This window comes from Electrophorus electricus, chromosome 2 (assembly GCF_041902795.1).
Source record: "Electrophorus electricus isolate QZ-2024a chromosome 2, ASM4190279v1, whole genome shotgun sequence".
Taxonomy (NCBI): domain Eukaryota; kingdom Metazoa; phylum Chordata; class Actinopteri; order Gymnotiformes; family Gymnotidae; genus Electrophorus; species Electrophorus electricus.
In genome coordinates this window covers 27,517,652-27,543,690 of record NC_137498.1, presented here as the reverse complement: position 1 = coordinate 27,543,690, position 26,039 = coordinate 27,517,652, and the positions used below count along the sequence as shown (strand labels likewise).

The following is a 26,039-nucleotide window of genomic DNA, read 5'->3' as shown; positions in this document are numbered from 1 at the left end:
TGAGCATGGGTGTTGTGTATATAGGTGGGTGGGTGGGTTAGTGTTTTTTGTAGGGTCTTTGGCATGGTTTGAAGATGTCCAGCAGTCACTAACAGGAACATTTTTATTTACAACACATGAAAATACATATGTACTGGAAGCTACAACTTAACATAACAGGCCATAATAGTCCCTTTTGTTTTAACCAAAAAATCTTTTTAAATGTACACTTCAGGTTGAAGCAAAATTACAAGTTAAATGTTATTTTAATTCCCAACATGTCATTTTATGAATCAATTGTTTAACTCTCCCAAGCTTAACCAAAACAACGTAAAAAAACATCTATATTTCTATGATGTGGGAGTGTTACTGTTAATAAATAAAAAAATCTGCTCTCTTAATGAAAATAAGTGATGACAAAGCTATTTTTACTTGAACGTTTTATCTATCTACTGAAAAAAAGCAGCTTACTTAGCAAGATGAGTTACTAAGTCATTAAAACAATGAATATTTGTCTCCTTCCTTTCAAAGTAAAGGAATGCCTATAAGATCTTTCTTAATCCTTTAAGTCATTTACATATTATAGAATATCCTATTTATACAAAAATAAATGTTGCTCCATTTGCATAATGGGATTCATCACTAAAAACTGAACTCACTTCTTCTCCACAAAATCATTTAAGAATATGTTGCAAACCCCAAAAAATCTGACAAAGACTAAAAAACTATTTCAAAACACTAAATAAATTAACAAAGTATTTTAAAAGACTAAATAAATTAACATAAAGCATTTTATTTGAACATGTTACTACAAACTAACCAGATACTGAGATTCATATGTCTCCAATAAAAAGATTGCCATTTTGCACTTTCTGCACCTAGTAAACAGCAATTCTTTAAATAATTAGGTCAAAGATTGCAATTAATATTACAAGCACCTTCTTTTCTCCTAATTTAGCCTTTTTCTCCCTAATTCAGCCACAGTCACATGGTCTGTCATGACAACATGACAATTCAAAATACAATATATAGTGAGCTAGGCTTAATCACCTGGACATTTCCAAAATGTTCAAATATCCATGGTTTCAAGTGTAAGTTAAATTGTTTGAATCTGGCCCCTTAAACAAGTTTGATTTTATTGTCACACACACACACACACACACACACACACACACACACACACACCATGCTCAAAAATCACTCCAAAATTCTGCTAAGGAATCTATCCTTTTGGCGTCACTATACCCTTTGGTTTTTCATAGTTGTACACAAGAATGCAAAGGTTACATGCTTTTTGTCATGTTATCCTGGTGTAGAAAACTGTTCATTCTAGGTGTTTCATTGAGACAAGAATATGATCGGAGCTATCATTTTTCTTTGCTGTTCAGAATCTGTTTTTCTACGAAAATCAATATTAAGTAGCATGATGTAGCAAAAAAAGTTCCAGAAGTAAACAAATACAGACACAAACCAGGGAAGAGACCCAATGGAACAAAAAAATAGAATCATTACTCAAAAGACAATACATTCTTTTATGTCCATAATAGTGCATAAGTATTATATATGTAGCAGTACAGTATGAATGTTGAATAGGGCAGCACTGTTTCCAGTTGGGCAGTATTGTGCTTGGTTATATAAAGAACAAAAATATATAATTTGTGTGTGTGTGTGTGTGTGTGTGTGTGTGTGTGTGTGTGTGTGTGTGTGTGTGTGTGTGTGTGTTCATGCATGTGAGTGTATGAGTGGTATCTTTGTGTACATGTGTGGATGTGGATGTTGGAGGTAAAATACACAGGAGACACTTCACACAACATTATTGCCAAATGGCGAATTGATAATATGTTTTACACAATTATGCTTTTATACATACATTCATACATTCATACAAACATACACGCATACATACAAACATACATATTGTACGTACATACAAATACATATCCGTTTATTGGCGTTTAATTTCATTACAAAAATCAATGGAATTTTATTACTATATGTATACTGATAATTCAGTCATTTAAATATTCAAAACGCATGCATTTTCTTTTGGTTGTCTTGATATCTCAGTATTGCACTCTGTAATTTCTTTTGTAAGTGTCCTCAGAGTCTTTTTCCTTTTTGCTCTCCCTGGTCATAAAACTGCAGGGTTCTCTGGAAACACATCACAGATCTCCACTTCATAGTGTCTGTCTGAATGCTGCTGCATTACAGGAGCTCATTCTATTATGTCCTCCATCATATTTTATTAACGCATATATTAGTGAATCAAGTCCTTCATCAAGTTTGTTGGACGAAAAAGGAATACACCTTGGGAGGGGGTGGGTATACATAGCTTAATTAGTTGATTATTTCAGTATGATAGTTCCATTTTTATTTTTATTTTTATTTATTTCCTTTCAGTAACTCTATAGCTGTGTTGTAATTGTAGCTATCAGTTAGTTGCCACAATGACCACAGCCTCTTTCACCTCCTCTTCCTTCTCTTCCAGGGATTGGACGACGCTGGATGTGACCTCAAAGGCCATGTGCTCAGCCAGTGGCTCTGCTGGTGCCTGTGCTGGGCTTACACTTCCAGGTGGAGTGGAGGCCTCTCTAGGAGCTGGAGGGGTCAGAACGGGGGTTACCGATATCGGCTCAGGTTCAAGTGTTAATGTGATGTCATCCTCCTTAAGGAAGAGAATTAAAGAAAAGGTAAATGACTTTATTGTTTTATGAGAACAATTTCATTGACTAGGTTTTTAGACCTACAAAGACCAGTTGCTTCAGAAACAATTGTGGGGACTTACACTGGTTTAAAGAGATGGTAAGAGTACTTTAAATAGGTTGAGTTGACTGTGTGGTTCTTAATACTACAATTCAAAAGTTGGTTAACTGATTCAATGTTGAATTTAAAAAAAACAAAATCACTATATACACACCTTGGCTTCCTCCTCTTCTTGCTGCTCAAGGATGCATTCATTTTCTGTAACTAATTCCTCCCCATATGATTCTGGCATGCCCATTTCTGCCAAGGTTACACCCATGTGTCCCATCATTTCCACCTGATGGGGCTCCACCTGAGCTGCTGCCCATAAATCAGCCAAACGTGGGTGAGTGGGTGGGCCCGAACTATGAATGGTGCTGTTGGGTGTGGCTTGCAAAGAGTGGGAGGTGCTGTTTAGTCGATGTTCCAGTGACTTAAAAAAAAAAAAACATAAATGAAAGACAAAAAACTTTTATTTCCCAAACAAATAATATTATTTACATTATATACATATATTTTATGATTTAGTGTTCAAGAACTGCAAAAATAACTGAAGCATAATGCTTCAGCAGTATACGTAATGCAAAATCATCATAAATTAATTAATCTTTATAGTGCACTGATTCTAGTTTTGCTGCTGTTTCCTTTTAATTCTACAGATATATGGCTGGTTATATGGTGGTATCTATTTGAACTATTCAAACCTGTTGTTGGTACTGCAGTAGTTGTTGCTGCTGGTACTGCTGGATCTGCTGCAACTGCTGTAAATGGTTCTGCTGCTGCATTGTCAGCTGCTGCTGCTGCTGGGACAGATAGTGGGCGGAGCCATCATAGCCCTCTCCTGCAGCTCCGCCTGCCAATATGTAGGAGCCAGCAGCAGGAGAGGCCATGCCTGAAGGCTCATTACTGATTGGCTCCCAGGCATCAGAGGAGGAGAGGCAGTAGAGACCTTGGGAGACGTAGGTGTGAGGCCACACTTCTGCAGAGGAGTGATGCAATACCTGATCTAGAGCAAAATGAAGAAATGAATGGCAAAGGGGGAAGGTTGTAATAATATATATATATGGAACAAATAAATATCATTTTCAAATATCCATTCACCTAAAATAAAGAGACAATTCCAATACAAAGTGTGGACAAAATTAGTAAAAAGACATTAGCATCACTGACTTCTGCTGTCCTTTCTGTAGCAGTAAATTATCCATTAAATTGCTTTATTGTGTGGCTCTTAACATCACTAATCCATATGAGTCTGTAGCTCTACACTAACTGAGCTGCAATACACTATGCATGTGAACCCCTGCCTCAGCCTCAGAGCACGCCTCTGCACCACTCTCCTCTTCTGCCTGCAGCCCTCCAGCTGCTGTTTCCCCAGGTTTTGACTATGCCACGTTTCCATGCACCAAATAAAACCTTGTCATATCATCCCACACCTGTCCAATGGACCAGACATGGTATTAGTCAAACACTGTAAAGACTATAAATCAAGATAACAGTTATATAAACCCTTTGCTGTGGTAAAAGATGTATGTGAGGTTATGGGTTTGCTGAAGGTGTAGTCAGACATTGATCAGAGTTATATGGCAGCTCAAGTTTTGTTTACTATATATTCAGTGTTTTTCTTTCAAAGATTTTACATGTTGAATCATCATGTAATCAGATTTTCCTAAAGGGATATTCATACACTTATTTAATTTTTTTGGTTTTTGATTGTTAGAATTGAAGTTGGATGATCTTGCAGCAAAATGAAAATACTACAATGTTGCATAACAGAGAATATTATAATGATGAGATGTGTCAAGGAAGTGGGATGCCAAGGCAAGTCTCTGTGATACATGTATATATTTAAACCAAAAACTAAATGAAACAATACATGAAGAACAAAGATAGAAAAAAACACTAGACCAAAACTAACGTAGCAAACAGGGAACCTGGAAACACTTGCGAATAAGTACAACATGTAGAACACACAGGATCAAACACATACCAATCACAACCCTAAAATAAGGCTTTAAATATATATACTAACACGTATGATAACTAGGTACAGGTGTGACACAAGACCAATCAACAAGGTAGGGGCATGGTGATGGAGACATACACACAAACACACACACACACACACACACACACACGTCACTCAAACATGGGGAAGAATCTAGGAGGAGGGGGCTTTACTATGACAAATATATTGGGGGTTTTTGTTGTTGGTTTTTTTGTTTGTTTGTTTTTTTCCTTACCATAGATATTGCTTGTTAGAATCAGTTCCTTAACCAATGATGGCATCAGATCAAGGGGCTTACTGGAAAAAAATCTTACTGGTCACAGCAAATCACTGCTGAATAAATGTTGATTTTACCCTACCAGGCTGTCTCTATATTCTCTATTTTCTCTTTCAGTTCCTGGTATTTTTCCAGCTTCTAATTTCCCTTTCTTTGGATTTGGGATAGCCACATTTATTAATGTCACTATCTTTTGTGTCATATCTATTAGGTAGGCAGAAACACTTCCACCAAGAGGAGTATTTTGTAAGACTCCTGGCATTACATTCTCCTACCACTGAAACATCAGAGCAAAAGCAAAGAGACTTCCACTGGTTTAGATGTTTCCTGCATTAATATGGTACACATTAGATGTTAGGGAACACAGACTATTTGATGATATGCTAGCTACTAGATTGTGCCACATATGTATAGATAATAAGCAGCTAATAGAATGCCACTGCAATAGCAAACCCAGTTAAAAGGGAGGACACAAGGGAAATATGGAATTATTTCATCCACTCTCACAGAGACCTGGAAAAGCATATGGGAAGAGGAATCACAACTCCAGTGCTTAATTTCCTTATTCAACTTGGAATTTATTGCAAGCCATCCAAACATTTGAGGCAGCAAAGCATCCCCACACAATCTTATATTCCCTACATCACACTTCTCAGTCAGGATGAGGTTTTAATGTTTTGTCATACATTGTGCTTTATTTGCAGTTTCCAAATATAATGCTGAGTACATTTACCATAAAGTTCAATTTTTGTTTAATCTGTCTACACAAGCACAAACATCCCATAGTTATATGGGAGTATAAAGTGATCTTCAAGGTGATCTTTAAGATAACCTTTAAGTAAATAGTATCTTCCTTTTGCATACCACTTTTGTTCAGCATCTTCTTTCTGTAATTCTAGACTCATGAGTACAAACATTATCAAGTAGAAAGGATTCCAGCAGATCCTTTGATGTTACTCTAAGGATTGTTGATACATATTTTACAGAATTCACTTACATTCAACTTACGTAGTACAGCTTGAATTTGAAAAAACACCGGTATCATATTCACATGTTGGCATGTGTATTGTTTGGTATCAGCAAATCATCAAGTATTACATTCTGAATTTCTAAAGTGAATAAAAGATACTAGGAGATATGCTGTAGAAGCTGTAGTAGCTGTGGTTTCAGGTGTTTTTGCTGTTGCTAAATCAACAGGCTAATCACTACTAGGAGTGGAGCTAACTTTAGCTTGCTTCCCCAAGCCTCCAAGCTCCGTTGTGTCATTCTCTTACTCATGCATTTTCTTTGTGCCCTTTTGGATCCAGGCCAACATTGTTATTTAGCATTTCTTAGACTAGCATTAGCATTGCTTTTCTTAACTAGCATTAATGTTAATTGACTAGCATTAAGGTCACTTGTCTTGTACTAGACTTGTACAAATGAGAGCAGGTGAATGTCACATAGTGCTCCCAGGGTAAGGCAGGTTATATAGGGTCATTATGCTTCACAGAAAAAAATATGTGGAGCTTGTCAGAAGTGTTGGTACACAAGAAAAAGTCACAGTGCACCAAATAACAAAATGTAAAAGTGAAACAGGTGAGTACTGATCCACTTTGAGCACTGCTATGAAGGATAAACAATAGAAGGCAAAGTAGCACTGATGCTGAATTCTTTCTATTTCCAAACTATTTGACTAACTGTATTGTAATGGAGGCCAAAGTTTTTAGGTCCTTTCAGAACCAAGTTAATTATTTCAGAAAGTTACTGAAGATAACTCAAATTAAAGGTTTCCTGTGGAGATTTCCAAGCATCCAAGAGATGTCCTAAAGTTGATAATTGCACAAAAAATGTTATGCAATGAATGGTGGACCATAAAAATTAGGATTGCCCAAATGTTTTGTTCAAAACAACTGGCACCTAGTATCTGGTACCTAGATGTTAGTATCAGATCCTTTAAGTCCTGCAAGTTGTGAGGTGGGGCCTCTGGCTTGGTTTTACTGCACATCTCACAGATGCTCACTTGTATTGAGATCTGGGGAACTTTGAGACCAAGCCAACACCTTGAACTTTGTTTCTCAAATCATTCCTGAACAATTTTTGCAGCTTGACAGTACATATTTCCATTTCCATTAGGGAACATTGTCACAAAGGGATGAGCTTGCTCTGCAACAATATTTAGTTATGTGGTCTGTGTCAAGGTAGCATCCACATGAATTCTGTTTCTCAGCAGAACATTACCCAGAGCATCATAATGAATATGCTGGCTTGCCTTCTTCCCATAGTGCATCCAGTTGCTATCTCTTCCCCACGTGAGGTGCATCCACCTGGCCATCCACAAGATGTAAAAAAAAATAAATAAATTGATTAACCTGTCCAGGCCACTTTCTTCCATTGCTCCATGGTCCAGTTCTGATCCTCACATTGGGAGCATTGTAGGTGCTATCGGTGGTGGACAGGGGTCAGCATGGACACTCTGACCAGTCTGCAGCTATGCTACAAGCTAGAATGTACTATATTCTGACACTTTTCTGAGTCAGCATTAACATTTTCAGCAATCTGTCATATATTAGCTTTTTTTTTTGCAATTGGAAACACCATGCTACCCTTTGGTCCCTGTGTGCATCAATGAGCCTTGGATGGCCATGATCCTGTTCACCAGTTGGCGTTCCTTTTGGTAGATACTAAAAACTTTGCATATATTGCATACCAGGAACACTGCACAAGAACTGTTATTTTGGAGATGCTATGATCCAATTGTCTAGCAATCACAAATGTATCCTTTTGCCAGGATAAAACAAAGGAAGGCCCTCTCAGCCCAGTGTTGATCATTAAAAATGAAAACAAACAAACAAACAAACAAAATGATCTCAGGAATGTTTGTTACAAAAAAGTTCAATCTACTCAGAGTTGACAAAAGTTAGTTAACGTCACAGAATGGCACATTAGCCAATCAAGCACAATCAGTGTCATAAAAGTAGCTTGGTGGAAGAGAAGATCTGTCATGTAATAATTCAGTTGTGCTGGTGATAAGTACCAGTGATATGACTCAGAACAGCTTCTTAAGATGACATTTGGATCGCTGGTGCACCATTTGATTATTAAACATCCAACTCAAAGCTTCACAAAGTAAATTTATACTTAAGAGTGAAAACAGGCACTGCTGAATACAAAAAGTGTCCCAAGACCTTCTTTGAGTTATCATTGGGAAATTAATCATCTATTGACCTTAGTTAGCATAGAACTGGCAGGAACAGACAAATACTGACTATAAAGTTGTTAAAATGTTAATATTTATATTAGATTAGTCAGTAACAATCAAATCCAGTGTTTAAATCTATAGATTTCATGTACAGTGCTTCCATTATTATGCATTTCTCTAGTATGCTCATTGTCCAGAGATACCCTTTTAGACTTTCAAAAAGGGAAATGTTTTACACATTGTTCTGGAACACTATTAGTGTGCAGGGCTGGCTGTACAAAAAGCCATACATTCAGCAGTGCTTTGGGAAATGCATGAGACAATGGGTTCACATTTGCTAAACCAATCTGATTTATCTAGTCAGAAAATGGGTCACCACTCTAACAATGTAACTTTGAGATAAAGGCAAAGCTCTTTAGATAACCAAGGAATCCTGCTTTTTTAATCAAATCATTCATTGTTTACTTAAAATTTGATGTGAGTTAAAAGAGGTGAAAATAATGTTGATCATCTTTGTTAAGCCCTGATGGGCAGATTTGCTGATTTACCTCTGCTGGTGATGCTCTCTTGGTTGACTTCACTGAGATGGGCCACACTGCCTTGGTTGGAATCAGCACAGAGACTTTCTCCATCCATAGAGTTCCATGCCAAGAGTGTAGCCTCAGAGATAGCAAACTGCTGCATCACACCTGTTAAATGAGGAGGCAAAATGTGAACTATTGTCATCTACTAAACCCATAAATGATCATTATTTTTGGTACATATTGTAATTTAGAATTTGTCACAGAACTAGAACAAAATGCATTAAATGTTTATAGAAACATCTGCTTAAAATGTTTTACCAGCAGCCATTCGTGCCTCCTTCTCTCCATCACTTAGATCACTGTAAGCATCGTTTTCCAGTCTTCTTTCCCTCTCACGGTGTAGGTTGAAGTGACCTGCTCCCCCGACTGGCCCAGCTGATGGCTTTCCCCAACTCTGCCACTCAATCATATGGGCCACACGGCCTTGAGCCATAGCAGTAGGTTTTGTTACCTTGTCCTTCATAGACCGGGTCACACCTACAGGAAGAAACAATCAGGCATCAGTACTGTCAAATGTGGTAGTGGAGTTTCCATGCTGCATATTGAATACTGTGTGCACTTGCCAAACTGAGCTCCTGTCATGTTTGTATAGCATGGTAAAGCTTAATTGTGGAATGAACTGGTAGTGTGAGGAATTCAGGACTCAGTGAATGTCTCCATACAGGTTGAGAATGAAGTTTAGGGTAGTGATGATTATAGCATTATAGGTAATTTTGTTTATGTCAATTAAAGTCAAGGTGCAATAATTAAGTATGGTTGAAATGTTCAGGAAGTTCCTGCACTAATCTGGTGCAAGGCAAAATGTTAGGAGCAGTATTAGTGATTCTGAGCAGGGAAATGCATCACTAAAAGCTGCTGCCTTCTTAGCATAGCTTGTTGACTTGATTTTGACTTGAATGTCCTGACAAGCCATGAGGAAAAATTGATTTCAGACACATTATTCTCAAAATTAATTAGTTATTCAAGATGTATTAGCCTGTACACATTTAATTATAGTTGTAGAGAAATGCCTAAACATTTATTTATATGGAAATGGATCATTAGTATGTAAATATCTGGTTCAAGCCAGAGACATATTAGTGCAAAACTTAACATGGAGTGTGCATTGAAAAGAACACAAGCAGAAAAAATCAACATGGACTTAACATGACCATGTTAATGATTTTGATATTTGGATTGTTTATTTAGGATTAAAAATTAAAAGCCCAATAATATCAAAAGTCTGTTATTTGACATGTGGCTTTCATTGCATACTTTTATATCTGATCTTTTGTCTTGTTTTATGGAAGGACAAGAATTACGGGGTAGGTTGTATTCCACAGTTGTTACCGTATGGAATGAAACAGAAGAAACCACTAAGTTAGAGAAGTGTATCTGTGTGTAAGTGTATCTACTGCTACTCCAGGTAAGCTGTTATGATAATGAATGATATCCATTTTTATTATACTATATATATATATATATATATATATATATATATATATATAGCAAAACACATGTTCACCATTGAACCACTGACCACAACACTGCAGAACTCACACTAGCACACTGGACAAAACAACAAAAGCAATAACACTACAATAACACTTTCACCACATAACCATTGAACACCTGAAGACTACAGTTCCCAGCAGCAAGTCTGTGGCGATGGGTTGTGCACTTACGTTAGTCAATGTTTGTGCTCTTGTTGGATCTGATTGTGCTTTTATCAATGACAGGTGTAGCCATTGACAGGCACAGGCACTGGCAACAGGACGTGAAACTGGTAGGGGGGGGGAGACCCACAGGGGCATCCATGTTGGTTCCATTCTCCATCTCCTCCTCTGGAGCCAACATGGGGTCAGTTATCAGCTACCGGGACAGACACACACCTGACACACCTGACAGAGAGGACTTAGCCAGAGCTCCAATCCCATAGGCATTGGAGTTACGCTTCAGACGGGGTAAGATGGAGGTGGTGTCCTCCATAGAGAGCTGACAGAGAAAAATGTTGCAAGGACATAATATGAAAATACAAATAACAGATAGGAAAGAAAGAAAGAAAGAAAGAAAGAAAGAAAGAAAGAAAGAAAGAAAGAAAGAAAGAAAGAAAGAAAGAAAGAAAGAAAGAAAGGGAATAATATTGTTATTATATTCCATTTTCACTGACATGATCATGCATAAAAGACAACATTAACTTTTGAGCATATCATATTTATGTTTCATAGTCCTATATAGTTCAAAAGCACAGAAGTACTTAGAGTGGTAAAATTATAGCACCGTTAGATATTATTAAATCAAGTGTTAGATCTCACAGAAAAGAATAACCATGAATCTAAACTGACAGCTTAGACCTTTCTCTACCTCTCTTGTCTTGATGTGCAAGCTGATGTAACCAGCCGTATGTGTACTACATCGTATTATCCTTGATACCAATTGTAGTGCTTCTCAAAAGCCTAAATGACAGGCAGAATCACAGATAGCACAGTTTGACTTGCCAAATGCCAAGTGACACATAGCTCAGAAGCCAGAGAAAAACTGACAGCAGCAACAAGTATGCCAAGTCAACAAGGAGACTTCAATCAATGTTTTTTTTTTTGCTTCAGATAATGACACTCAAAATCTTTCAATCTTCAACTTGTCCACCATTTAATGACAGCTCATATTTTCTACGTCCAAATTAGAGGTGGATTCACTTTATGATCTACACAAAAGACTTACTCTATAACTTAGTTCTAGGCATGTTAATGCATTGCTTATTTTGATTATTGTCTTCATTTATCTTGAGGAAAAGCAGGCCTGGAGCAGATAGATTACTGTTCTCCAATGGGGTAATGAAGTGTTATAGCAGCATGATTTACAAAAAAAAAAACAAAAAAAAAACAGATACCAAAAAGATCAAATAAGTGTGAAACAATAGAAGTAGCTACAGCATAATTAAACAAATTAAGGACACTACTACTACTGTCACTACTACTAATAATAATAATAATAATAACAATAGCAATAATAAACGATACAAATAAATTAAACTATATTATATGCAACATAGTGATGTTCATTATGCGGTGTACTAGAATACTGGTTCCAGTATTACTAACAACAGGAGGTGAGCATAGAAGCAAGTCTAACAAACAGCAAGGGACAATTTACAGAGAAATGGGAATGATTTCCCCATGCTTACTTCCATATGCCTCAACATTCTGCACATTCAGTGCGTGGTTCAGCCAACAAGGTTCATGCTGATAATAGTGAATAAAAACTCCCACCAATTAGCATTATGAAAATAATATCATGCTAAGTAGATTGTCATGGACTGCTCCTTCCCCCACGAGTCACGTGGTACAGCCTGCTGCATGCAGGGTGTAGCCACACCATCCATGAGGGCGCACACCTGTACAGGGTTTTGACGTTAAAAGTTTGTATGTCTATTTAAACCACTGTCAGTGTGCACCTCGTCATTGGTCATTGTCAATATCAATGTTAGGGTAGTGTGTGTATGTAAGTCAGTTGTCATCGTTGTGTAGACAGTCTGTGTTAAATGTTCACTTTTTGTAATACTGTTCAGACATGTTTATGTTCAATGTTTTGTTCTGTGTGAGTGTCCTGTTCAATGTCATTAAATGTCTCACAAAGTTAAGGGAGTCTGCGTGTTCTGCTCTGCGCCCTTCGGCACTCGGGCCGCAAGTCACAGAATGACCAACCACCACAGGACGCCAGCTCCTGCGGCTAAGAGCGGACTTCCTAGCGGGAGGTGCATGGGTGCCCCCTGCACTGCTGCCTGGATCCCAGGAGATTGGGGAGAGGTGGAGGGGAACACCCCCAGAGGTGTTTCTTTGGAGGGGGCCTATGGCTATCGAGCCTGGGCTGAGGAGGACCAATGTGCCCCACAACCAGAAAGAGGGAGGTTGTGTGGAGCCAGCGGGATCCCCAGAGGGCAGAGCTGTAGCCTGAGTCCCTTCCCGTCGGCAGACTCGCCAGCAAGACTAGAAGGGTCTGCCCAAAGCCTCGGAGGCACATCGCCTCTGGGACACTCCTAAAGCGGCAGGATTAAGGAGGACTGTTCAGGTGAGGAGCACGTCCAGAACGGGCGGACGTGCACACCCGCGTGTCCGTTGAGGCCGGGGACACGTTTACAGCACCTGTGCTGACTGCAGGCACTGCAGCACAGTGTCTGAAGTGTGTGTGCGTGTGTGTGGAGGCGTTTCTGTTTGTGTATGTTTGCATCTATTGTGTGTGTTTAGGCGCATCATGTCATGGGGAAAGCGTCAGACTGACCCGAGAGAGGCAGGCACTATGCCTTTCTCCCTGGCTTAAGGTCTCCCAGGTGGGAGGTTCCTGGCCTGCCTTGTGCTGGGTGGGCACCGGGCATGGTCGTACTGTGTCTGGTTGTGTGTACAGCAGCCTGGAGTTCACTATCCCAGAAGGGGAAGTGTCAGGACCCATGCCCCTAGGGAGGGGTCATTGTCGAGGACAATGCCGCCCCCTCCATGAGGGCACACACCTGTACAAGGTTTTGACATTAAGTGTTTGTATTTAAACCGCTGTCAGTGTGCACCTTGTCATTGCTCATTGTCAATATCAATGGTGAGGTAGTGTGCATATGCAAGTCAGTTGTCATCATTGTATAGACAGTCTGTGTTAAACATTCACTTTGTGTAATAGTGTTCAGACGTGTTTATGTTCAATGTTTTGTTCTGTGTGAATGCCCTGTTCAATGTTATTAAATGTCTCACAAAGTTGAGGGAGTCTGCGCGTCCTGCTCTGCGCCCTTCGGCACTCGGGCCACGCGTTACATAGATAATATTAATGTTAGTTCAGTGAATCTGTTTGAGCTATAATTTTAATATTGATTGCATTTTTACCATTGTGTTCTTTCTTCTATACAGTTTTACCTCTCATCCAAACACATCACAGTACTAATGGAGCTCCTATGTACCTTATTTCCATAAAATCGCTATGGTAAATCCAGACTGGCACTAAGATGATCCAAAATGTTAGTTTTTTGTTTTGAGGGCAGTTAATAATATCAGTATATTCCTTGCTTTCTTACAGATATTCTGCATTCAATTTCTCATGCAACTGCATAGTCCTTGCAATCTGGTTTATAAAGCATTTACAAACACTTGTTAGGAGAGGACAAAAGATGAATGAAGTAAAACAACTGAAGAGAAAGAGAAAATAGAGGATGAGAAGAGAAAAGGGTCAGCTCTTCACTTACGTTGATTCCTTCCCAGGAAAACTCGGCACGCCCATGCTGAGAGAAAAAGGAAGAGAACAAAATGAGGAAGAGGGGATGTTTTAGTCTCCTCATGGGATATGTTTTGTAAAATCTAGCAAATGAAAAACAAGCAAAAAGCATTTGATATCTTGGTGAATATGTAACATTTGAGCACTCTTTTCTCAGCATATCAGTGATAATCAAAGTTGATGTTAACATAACAATAAAACCTTAGGTAAAATTCCCTTAGAGGCATCCAGACACCAACACGTTGCAGAAAAATGGAGAGAATAAGCAACAGAACAGAAGGAGAAATAGATTTTTTCTTGTGGATATTTCACCTATGAATTTACATTTTAAACTTTAAACATAAGAAATTCCTTGAGAAAAGGACACATACTGTGTAGGACAACAGCAGTACAGTTGGTGTGACTCATGGGGAGTGCTACCATACAGATGGACTACTGATTGCATTTATATTGTACCTTGAACAGTGAGACACACACTGTTGCCAGTTTAAACATCAAGAGCCTTGCAGTGTTCATTAAGATGGCTCAATAGTAAAGGTCAAAGAGAGGCCATCTTCACAGCAGCAAAGCCGTGGGTAAACCCTCTACTCTGAACATGAAGTTGTCCTCAAGGGCATTAGAATTCTTCTAAAGTACACTAAAATTGGTACAGCTGCCCAGTGTGCAAGGAAAAAACAACTAGAAATAAATTTCCAGCAGCAGGTTATTTTGTACTGCTGCTTTGGATATGCTAATTAATATTCTTGCCACATAAAGGACCCTTTTCAGTCCCTTCGGTGCTGCTACACAGCTAGCAATCATTTATTTTTAGTGTTCAGCTAACCTGAAGGGCAAGTATAGGTTCATAAGGTCAAGTGACCTTGAAAATCTGAAGCAGTTACCAGTTAAGTGGCCAAGATAATTCTTGATAATTGTCGTTATTTTATTTTTTTTGTCAGGTAGTGGCTTTGCAGTGTTTTCATGCTTTCCCATTCTCTCTATCTCTCACAGGCACATGAATATATATACATGCATTCAAGTTACAAATATAAATTGCTGTATTCCTCTAACCTTGTGTGTTACAAGGTTGCTGCCACAGCAGTTATCATAGCCATACAAGGAGAATGGCGGATTCATTCTGCCTCAGGACTACAGACTATTCATTCCTAGATATTACTGCAAACAACTGTTATTGTTGATTCAAGTAATTGGAAGGCACTTCAGTATTGTTGTGTCATGAAATCTTTGTGTGCATACAGTCTGAAACGTTTTTGAAGCCTTGTGGTTAAAACAGCATACAGTTCTGGATTGCCCTCTTTGTTTGGTTATATTACATTCTGTGAATTGGCCCTACTCTCTGTGTGTGCATGACACGGTCACAGGCCCAACTCTGAAGCAAAAGAAGCATGGAAGGGTAGCAAGATCCAAAATGGCTGACTGGGGGCAAGTTCAGTAGTGTGTTTGTGGGCCAAAGATCCTGGAGCTGATGCTCTTGTGCAGGGATGGAAGAGAAGAGGCAGATCAAGAAGGTGGATGGGGTTGTGTCTCCTGTGGATGGAAGCCCGTTATGTGCCTACACTGTATGGAAACGGAGGGTCTCTGAAGACCAGCTCCTGTGGCCTTGGTGGAAAATTCAATATCCATCTCTAGAGAAGTATTATGTTATGTAGATACTGACTAGCATGGATCTCCCACTTGTTAATATTATGTACTTTTGATACAGCTTATATACCCACACTCAGAAAAGTTGGTTAGTGTTGGTTTAGTTAACTATCCATTGTGCTGGCATACACATTGGTTAATTAAACAATTAAACATATATTTGACCCAGTACTGATAATGACAAGAAATATCTGAGTGGATTTTTATCTAAACTTTACTTAATTATTATCAAGATTAACATTTTTGTAAGTATTTCTATACAGTGTAATCAATCAGGTAGGCCACAGACTGTGCCAAAAATAAACAGAGGTCAAAGGCTACATAAAGAGAAGTGGCCTTCTTACCTGCTCCCCATCTTTCCTTACAGGGACTGCGTCTGCCGCTGAAATGAGAAGGAGTGAGGAGAAGAGAAATTAACAGGACACACTTACATAACCTCTCTGATAGAAACAAAGTAACAGCTCCATGCTACAATTTTTGCTAACATTCACACAACAATCTAAATTTAGAATAATTATCTTCACCACACCACCAGCTCTCTGAGTACAATGAGGCATCTAACACCATGGTAATATATTACACCAGGGTGGAAATAATGAAAATATGAGACAAAAATTTTCCATGTCTTCAGAATATATTGACTGTGAATTTACAAAGTTTATGTCCAGTTTAAAAGAAATGTCAAAGAAACTTAAAATAATTTTTACAATTACAATTTTCTACTCTTAATGAAAAATAAGAGCAATAATATAACATGGCTACAGCGACTCACTGTAAATGACAAATGTGATGTGACACATTTTAGTTTGCATTAAAATTTATGATTGATGTACAAAAATAACTGCACATGACATTAGTGTTCCCAAGGGAAGCCTCTAATGTCACTCTAATGACATTGTTATTTAAATGTTGTAATAATTATGTCGCGCTTTTACTGCTTTAGAAATAATGTTTAAAATTTTGATAAAATAAAATCATTTAAACACCCATTTGATGTAGTCTCTACAATTTTAGACTTAATTATATTTGCAATTTTCTCACATGGAAGGCAGGGGGGAAAATTGGGGATATCATGAATTTAAATGCACCAAAACAGGAAATACTCTCTACACCCGCTCTCCAGTTTATTCTATAGCTCGTTCTCAATTTCTTTTTCTCTCAGACTAATTTGAACCACTCAGAATGCACTAATTGCTGCGGCTGTTTTGTGTGTGTGTGTGTGTGTGTGTGTGCGTGTGTGCGTGTCTGTGTGTCTGTGTGTGTGTGTGTGTGTGTGTGTGTGTGTGTGTGTGTGTGTGTGTGTGTGTGTGTGTGTGTGAGTGTGTATTAATTGCTGGGCTCTTTCTCTGTAAGTACATTGGAGTCTCGGTACCTCGGGGCCATTTCCTCAATCATCCTCTCTCACCCTGGAGAGAGTACAGGCAGATCACTGGAGCTCAGATGAAGAGAAATGAATATGAAACTGAAGGATGAACAAGAGAGATTCAGATGGGTAATGGAGCAGACTGGAACACTGATAAGTTTTAAGATGATTAGAAGTTATATTAGAAGTACATTTTCAGATTCTTGGCTTTGGTGGATAGATGACTGGATAGATGGACAAATCTTGCCTTGTGCTCTCGAAATGAAGCTCCTTCACATTTTTTGAACATATTACTTAGTCTATACATAAAAAGACATTAAATCATAAAACAAGTGAAGTTTAAACTATCACATCAAGGGCCATTGAACACAAAATGCCTTAATATTATTTAGAATGTTTGTTTAAATCCAGTTATGGTTCAAAGCATTTTTTTATAAACTTTTCAAAATTGGGTAAAGACCAAGGAAAACTCCAGGGCTAAATCACCAAAACGGAGAAGAGGGTATCTTAGGAAAATCGGGAAAACCTTGCAATCCTTGTGCAGAACTTGTCATCTTCCTGCCTATCATGACAGAAGGGAGGATAGCCATGTGCCACTAGCAGGAACAGCAAGGAACATCAAATGAACCACACAACAATTGGGTCTGGCAGGTGTTCTTGCCCAGAATGCAGAGGAGCCTCTGTCCAACTCCATGTGGCAGACCTGGGGCGAAGGAGGGCGAGTGAGAGGAAGGTCACTCACGGGCTGCTGGGGTGGGGGGGGGCTGTTTCACACAGTGATGCCCACAGCCAGTCTGATTCAGTCCAAGAGTCTGAATCACCTACTGCACAGAGCGGGAGGAGAACAATAAGAGAATGGTCCTGCAACCATGCGCATGTTATGGCAAAATATAAAAAATACAGACAAGGAGGAGAGAAGGAACTATTTTCATGTTGCAGTGCTTATATGGGGTGTGTCCAAAATACATGCCATTTTCACACAGTTGCACTCATTAGCAGACTGCGCAAGAAAGGCTGAGTGGAATCTAATTAGAAGAGTGTGGTTATTAATTTCTGTCTTCTAAGCCAATCATATTACTTGATTAATACACTTTTAAACAGCTGCACAAAGCGCAATAACTAAACAGGGCAATAGATACAGAAAGGTAATATTTCACTACAGAGGGTACATAGGTGCTTATGCACAGGGTACAAGCAAATTCTTGGAACTGCAATCATATATTTAATCTCTGAACCACTGCATTTTAAAGTGTAAACAGGCTTTTCGTCAGAAAGTAGTAGTCAAAAAAACTGTGCAATACAAGAGGTTTGACTTGTGGGTTTATTCCCTTATCACCTGCCCATGTACACCAGGTAAGGCTGCAGCAAGCTATGATTCATTAAAAATAAGCCTGTTCTATAACTTATGTTTGTTTTATTATGCCTATACAATGTCATAGACATGTTTCCATCATACACTTCCAGCATACGTTGTGCTTGCATATAATGCACAGTACCTTTATCAAAATAACCAAATTTGCTGAGTGTTAGACAATGGGCTGAAAATGGAGATGGTCCTCTGACATGGATATCTCATTTCTTTGCATAGCCCTCTAACTTTGACCACTATAAATTTTGTAAGGCATGAAACTCCCAAAATACACTTTGCATTTTGGACTGCAATTAAAGGTGAAGCAAGGGGTCAATTAGCCAACAATGAAATGGGTGGGCAAAGTCATAGAAAAATAGTTACAGGTACAGATTTTGATGAATAGAAAGATTAGAGATCTGAGAAGTCATTAAATTTCAAGCAGCATATCACTGCAACCAAAACAAATCTTGAAATGTCATCAGAACTAAAGCAGTTTGGTACAGTGAATCATAACTTAATGAGTTTACAGAGTTAACTGAAATATAGTCACATTCAGATTTTTGAAGACATGAACTGCATTCCTTCACTAAGCAAAACTGTTCCTCCCTCTGACAGTGTTGAATAAGTACATTTGCGTCAAGTATAAGACAGAGCTACACAATAATATAGCATTGTTGTTTTGTTCATTTCTGATAAAAAGCAATTGGATTTTGTCACTGCATTTGGCTATTGTTTTTATTGTTACAGTTCTTTGTGTTTGTTGTTACAGTTCACACTATTTATTCACTAAACACATTTCAAACCCATATGTAACAGTCAGCATAAGGCACTACATGAAAAGCAACATTGTTCTTCATTCAAATGCTGATATTCCATGTTCTACCAGAATCATATTTGGATATAAGCAATGGTAATTATGCTACAGTTCACTTTAGAGAGCATAAGAATGGCAAGGTTGTAAATGTTCCAGCACTATCATAAACATCTCAATATTGGTTGCTATAGTGTAGAGGGTAACAGTAACATTTCCTCTGTGGGGTACTGCAGCTCAAGTCCTGTTAGGCAAGTGCTCTATGTTATACCAGTAAGAGCCCTTGGGCAAGATTCCTAACACTACACTTACCTACCTCTGCAACATATTTGAAAAGTTGAAAGTTGCTCTGTATAAGACAGTATATAGATATGTAAAATGTAAACATCTAACAAATGTGTGCATAAGCATAATTCTTTAAAAAGCAACTAAATAAGATTGTACACCTTACATTTCTGGACAGGAAAAAAAACATATGATTTTATGCCAGTGCTATTTTAGCACAGCTTTGTCACAGGAAAAACTTTACACTCACAGATGGTTATGGAGCAATTAAAAGATTTATTAAATGCCCTACAATATAGTACTCCATGAGCTCAAAATTCCTGACAAAAGAAAATAAGTGCTAAACAATTATAGTACAAAAATACATTTGATGGCCATTATATGTGGAATTCAAAAAGCAAATGGAATACACACAAGACCTTCGCTCTGTTTGTCCTGTTACAGGATGAAGCTGATTGATCTTATTGCAATATACATTTTACTTTTCAAAAACAACAGCATCTCAAATGCTCTGCCATTCCAATTGCTACTACATCTGTTTCTACATTGCTCATAAACAGAAGTCCAATTTCAATCAAGCAGCTAAGCAGACAGTTATGCAGTAAGACTCATAACATTTTTGGAATGCATCTCATGTTTCAGCTTTGAGATCCAATTTTATCAAACTTTCCCTCTCCCTGGGTCTGCTGCTGCACATGTGCCAAAGACATACAGAATGGAAATTTTGAAGCTTCACCAAACGTTTCACCCAGGCATGACACAAAGCTTTGGCCAGTACAAGTGAAATTCCAGCAGCTCGAGAAAATGGAGACACAAAGAAAATATCTCAATATTATAATGTCTCTTGCAAGATATACCTTCATATCTTGCTTCCTTTAACACTTTTAACCTCAAGAATGCTTCATAAAAATTGCAGAAGGGCTTGAAAATCACCCATTGCACCCATTTTTACAGATAACCAATTACAAGTGAGAAAATACTCAGATATATATTACATTATATTATATTATATTATGAGTTCAGATACTCTGCCCCCTCATGCCATCCTTTGGGCTCCACCCTGAACAATCACCCAGCCTATACTCCATATTCCAGAAAGGAACTCAGAACCAAAAGAAAAAGATCTTTGTCCTGCTATATTTCAGGTCATGGAACCCAGTGTTTGTTCAAGTTAATTCATTTTCAGTGAACCCTCTTTCATTCACTACTTAAATGCACCATGAGGTGGTCTTCTACTAAAGCTGGTACAAGTATTCATTGTCATTGTCCTGAATTGCTGGGGGAATCCTTCTCTTTTAACTCTGAGATCCCAGTGGGAGGTGTTAACCACAGACAATCTACAGGATTTGGGAGAAACCTAACAGGGACAAGCTGTGCTCAAAGAGGCTACATCATGTCCTTGCCCAGTTTTGGTGCTCAGTGATATATGTCCTCCTTTGGACATGGAGGTAAAATTGCACAATTAGTATCTAGTGCATATATTATCCAATTACGTAGATGCGAAGACTAAGGAGCCAAGATTAATAAGATATTTGTGTTACCAGGTTTACAGAGTGCCTTCTTTTGGTTCACCCAGTCTTACTTTGTAAGTAAGGTGCAGGCTCTGGAACTAGCTGCAGACTATGTCCATGGAGGACTGTTGTGCAATTGGCAGTTGGGATGCTTGGACATCACAGTGTTTTCTCTTCATACATATTGCAGGAAAGAGCTGTTGTGATGCTGGCAGTATTTCACCCATAATCTTAGTCTTAAGTACTTAAGACTATTAATGCTTCCACATTTCACTCACCCACACCCACACACCCTCAAATTGTGTGTTACAAACTGTGACTGTACAGACTCATCAAAAGTGATTACTGTCATCACAGCTTGTTCTGAAAGCTATATAGTGTGTGAGAAACAGACATCTCCTTGCGAACAGAACCTCCCTGTGCATGCTAGTCATTGTCTGCTTAAAACTATGATGTAAATGAGTTTCTATGAATTGAGTAGAATAATTTTTTTCCCCCTCAGCAACTCATTATTTATACACTCAGTATCCACATTTAGAAATATTATTGACTACACTTTAGAAATGTTTATTGATTATCCGTGCCTTGTAGGAGTCCATTTAGAGACTACAGCTTATCTGTCATGTACAATTTAAGTTAGCGCTCTTCTAACATTGTTGCAGTGGTCACTTTCTGAACACAGGTCATTGATTTTTTGGGGGGTGATACTGACTCAGCAGTTATACTGACATGTAAAGTCTGCAGAAATGCAGCAACACTGCAGTACAATAATATGACAGTAGTATATTAGTGTTGAGAATGATCCATTCGCCAAAAATATCTATCTAGCAGAGGCCCTGTGGTCAGAAACTGACTAGTCATAAATAGCATGAGTGCATGACAATATATGAATTACAATCTGTAATTGTACACTAATAAAAAGCATCCATAAGTGTACCTAAAAAGCAGTCCCCATGAGTAGGTGCAGGGAAGATATTTCTAACAAAGTCTATGTAATTCAGTACAAAAACCAGGTGTGAGAATTATTTTAGCATTGAGCCTACAGATTGAGAGTTGCATCTGTAGTTTAGGCAGTTATCATTTAAATATATTATTACTGTATAAAGCAGAAAATAATATAAGCTCTAAAATGAACCCCAGTTATGTTTACTGAGATTTGCCCTTGTAAGACTTCTGTCTTACCATGTATCTCACCTTCCATTCACATCATTATTCTTCATTGTTCTCAGTCCCTTCCTGTGACTTACCCATTCTCTCCTCTTATTCATTTTTCTCCCAACATCTTGTCTTGGCCTATCTGCTTCTACATCACTCTCTACCCCTCCCCCTCCTTCCTCTTTTCTGACTCATTCTTTGCAGTCTTCACTTTCTCTCCCTCACTCTCATTGCTGTCTCCTGCCCCTCCTCATTTTGGGCCATCTACTCAAAAGAAGCATGCTGGTCAATGTCTCAACCAGTCACCTTGGACTATCTCAGTCACAGTGTGTGCTGGATCATGCAATTACAACCCTCACTCCCCCACCCTTCACTCATACACAAGGTTGGAATTTGTGTGTGTAGAAAACACATGGGAGGTGTTTGTCTGTTTGTCTGTCCATCAGCAGGATAGACATACCTACCTCTCTCTCTCTTTCACACACACACACACACACACACACACACACACACACAGACACACATATACACAAGGTGCTAAGGAAATATGATTTTAAAAAAATTAATCAGTGAGTGTAGCACTGTCCACGGATTTCCTCTAAGGTATTTGGCTAGCTGTTACAAAAGCACTTGCTAACACAGATTAAAACTATTTAAATAAGACCTAAAGACTCAATGCTGCTTGCTCCCTAAAGTGATCTAAAGTGCAGAAAAAAACATAGGACATCAGCTTCTCAATACTGAGTTTGTAAAGATATCTACAACCAAATAAACAGTTAATTTCCTGTTCCTTGGTGTATGATGCATATGACTGAGCATTTCTCAGTTTAGTGTTTCCAGCTATAATGAACCTAATTCACATATAGTTATGTGTTGCAGCATAGAAAACCTTAAAATGCATTGTAAAATTTCAGTGGCATGTTCCCAGTAATAAAAAATAAAATAGTAATAGTAAAATAACAAGATAGTAGGATGAGCCAATATCTGAAAGTTATTCCAAGTAATGTAGTGGTCATGCTCAAATTATGGACTGGTGGACACACTGACAGCAACAAATGCAATAATTAAGAGTTCAGGCACAGATTTCACCTGATATGTTAAACTCTAGTTCAACACAGATTAAAGGTGTTTGTGGGCTTGTGCATGAGGCCAGTGACAGTAACTGCAGCTATCATCTGTGTGTGTCCAGTCTGCTTGCTTATAATTGTCATCATTCTCCCATTCTAGACAAGTTGTCTGCTGTTGTGTGAAACGGTCATGTTCCGTATGAAGTAGTTCAAGTTCCCAAATAATAACAGTATAATATAATAGTTATATTACCAGTTAATATAACAGTCATAGCATCTGGATAACTATAGGACTAATAATCTGGTAATAATCTATTATTTGGATATTTCAATGCAAAGTTTCTTTTTTTAATTTAACTTGCAATGTTGCAATGTTTTGAAGTGGCAACATCATAGAGAATAAACATTTATTTTTGTCTTAAGTTTGATAGAAAGAGCATGACCTAACACAAAATTTCTTTAGCGTGGTTGTCTTAAATTTCTTTGTCATGACACCACTGTGGAGTATTCATACATTTGATCTCCTCTGACACTTATCACATTCCTAAACTAGTGGGAGGAGTTTCAAGTGAGGTTTTTTTTCTCAGTCTTCAATTCTTCTATAATAACATTATGATATCTGATGGGCAATTAAGTTACAAAGGTGACACTCAGAGGAAAAGATTGTATTTTCCATAAAGACTGCAAATTAAGACTTTTGTTTCATACTAACACTAAATGCAGGTTCAGTAGGATAGGATAGGATTAATGCTTAAATGAGATATCATGATGCCAAATTCGTAAACGGACCTATAACTGACTGTTGATCAGAATTAATTTAAACAGCTCAAAAAATGAACTGAATTTGATTAATAATGCATTCTCAAAGGCACTTTAATCTACTAATCTAAATGAAAAAGAGTATTTTTCTAATTAAAGCAAACAGTAGACTATTTTATGGGAAGTACTTGACCCATATTGCACAAATCTCTGGCTCTCTCTTATCCACAGTCACTGTAAACCACAATCTATTTATAGTTACCTAGTCTAAATACAACAACCATGTTTCTCCTCAAAAATAAGAAAAACTAATTTCCTAAAAAATTCCACACCCAAATAAGAAGTAACTTTCACACAATAACTTCAGATGCATTTTTTGGGGGGGAAAGGCCCCACAAACTGGCTTGGTTGGCTAGGAATTCACAGGGAAAATAAACATTCAAATCAATTCGCCCCATTTTCAGACCCAATTTCCTACTTCTTTGCTGTAGGGTTATAAATGTGCACTGTCTCTTTTTTCCCCAAGAAAGAAACCCTACTTTCCCTCTGAGCTGTCTGAGCCTCTGACGCTGGCTCAATGACAATCAAAGGTCAACTACGGTGCCGATTATTTATTTAATTCTGACGTGGAGAGTTGCCTGTGTTTATTTTGATAGGATACCGCACTCCTCGGTAGCTCCACTCATTGAACCGTGTACATTTCTTGTGAATGAGCATCACATTCAAATGAGCTAATGTATATTGTGAACTGCTGTATTTTGGATTTCTTCTTGACTTGGCTCGTCATAAGCACTAGTACGCCAAATACTGGGATTTTTTTAAGTGGCAGCTGCTGTTTGGATTGCTCAGAGTGTTCACTGTTTGGCCGGGACAGGTGTGAGATGCAGGACTGCCATCATGCTTCAGGAGCCCACAAGCAGTGTTGACATAGCAGAATTTGACCTACTGTAACTACACATTCACCAGCTCTGTGTAACACCTGAGCCTGCAAGCATTTATCCATCACCTTTGTGGGACTGGCCTTGAAGATCATAGGTGTGTGTATCTCTGTGTCCACTTAACCTGACATGCACTGTTCACACCTCTGAGCATCTTTGTGGCGCATGCACTCATACACCCACACACCATGGTGCAGATCTGTAAATGGCTGCTATTTTCACAAAAAAACAGCAGTTGTCCTGACCTTAGTCAGGTTACATTTGGTTAGTCTAAGTGTTACATGCATACACAATTACACACTTCTTTTTCTGCTCGGTTGAAAGATTTTTTTCCAGACATCTTCACTATTATCCACACCTAACCCTGCATGCCTTATCACACTATATCGCCACTAAAGATTCTCTTTCATCCACAGTCTTTTTTCCTTTCATCCTTGTCCCTAAAATACCCCCTCCCCCCATCTCCCACTCACGTCAGCCTGCACCGGTTAACCCCCCTTGTCTGCACACGACCTGCCGAAGCCACTACCATTCCTTGGTCCCTCCATTGTCTCCTAGAAGCTTTCCAGCACCACGCAAAATCACAATATAGCCTTGAAGACAAGCAGTCCTTAACCAAAGGGTTTCCATAGAAACGCACACACTGGGAATGGGAGGTGGGTGGGCATGAACATCGTCCACTCCCGCCCTGGTTCCTATGTTTAGCCTTGTAAGAGAAGAAATAGAAGCCGGGGGTCTTACTGATAGTGCGGGAGCCAATGCAGCCCATGGTGTCTCAGCGAGGAAGAAGTGCCTTTTCAGCAGACATCATTCTCTTTCTTCTTGCTCTTTCTCTCCCTTGTCCTCTTCTCTGCGTTTCTCTCTCTTTCCCCTGCTCTGCAAGGCTGTGTGAGCGTGTGTGCCTCACTCCCTCTCTGTCTCTCCCCGTCATCCTCTCCTCCCTCCCTCCTTGCCCTCTCGTCACCACCACACACACATAGAACACACTCTTCAGTATGCTGTGAGATTTGAGTCAGTCAGTCAGTAAGTCAGCATGTCTGAGCACAACATTCTTTTTTACCAGGTTTTATTTATTTATTTATGTTTACCAGTTTACATGCTTAGTCTGTTACCACCATAACACGTCCTAATAATATTTTACACTGGGAAGCATGCTTGAGA

At 38.6% G+C, this 26,039-nt stretch overlaps 1 protein-coding gene across 9 annotated transcripts; it reads right to left on the bottom strand.

Annotated features, from left to right (window-relative positions):
- Nucleotides 1-85: 85 nt before the first annotated feature.
- On the bottom strand, nt 86-25,777 carry fam131ba (family with sequence similarity 131 member Ba). Of its 9 annotated transcripts, XM_081697624.1 has the most exons (11): nt 25,620-25,777; nt 17,528-17,825; nt 17,011-17,100; nt 15,983-16,020; nt 13,969-14,004; nt 10,640-10,742; nt 9,027-9,245; nt 8,733-8,873; nt 3,426-3,727; nt 2,897-3,154; nt 86-2,644 (listed from the first exon to the last, which is right to left on the bottom strand). In XM_081697624.1, exons 6-11 carry the CDS (start codon nt 10,734-10,736, stop codon nt 2,411-2,413), a joined length of 1,251 nt encoding a protein of 416 aa, XP_081553750.1. In that variant the 5' UTR covers nt 10,737-10,742; nt 13,969-14,004; nt 15,983-16,020; nt 17,011-17,100; nt 17,528-17,825; nt 25,620-25,777; the 3' UTR covers nt 86-2,410. The 9 variants fall into 9 exon arrangements, with proteins under 9 accessions (XP_081553750.1, XP_081553739.1, XP_081553767.1 ...); XM_081697613.1 differs by lacking the exon at nt 17,011-17,100; XM_081697641.1 differs by lacking the exon at nt 17,011-17,100 and having other exon boundaries at nt 86-2,577.
- Between the last annotated feature and the right edge of the window lie 262 nt (nt 25,778-26,039).

Excerpts from the sequence above, each read along its gene's own strand:
- fam131ba (XM_081697613.1), bottom strand. The coding sequence starts at position 17,591 with ATGGCTATCCTCCCTTCTGTCATGATAGGCAGGAAGATGACAAGTTCT. Across the intron at positions 16,021-17,527 it reads TTCTGCACAAGGATTGCAAG|CGGCAGACGCAGTCCCTGTA; the intron begins GTTTTCCCGATT and ends TTCTCATTTCAG. Across the intron at positions 10,743-13,968 it reads TTTCCTGGGAAGGAATCAAC|CTCTCTATGGAGGACACCAC; the intron begins GTAAGTGAAGAG and ends TTTCTCTGTCAG.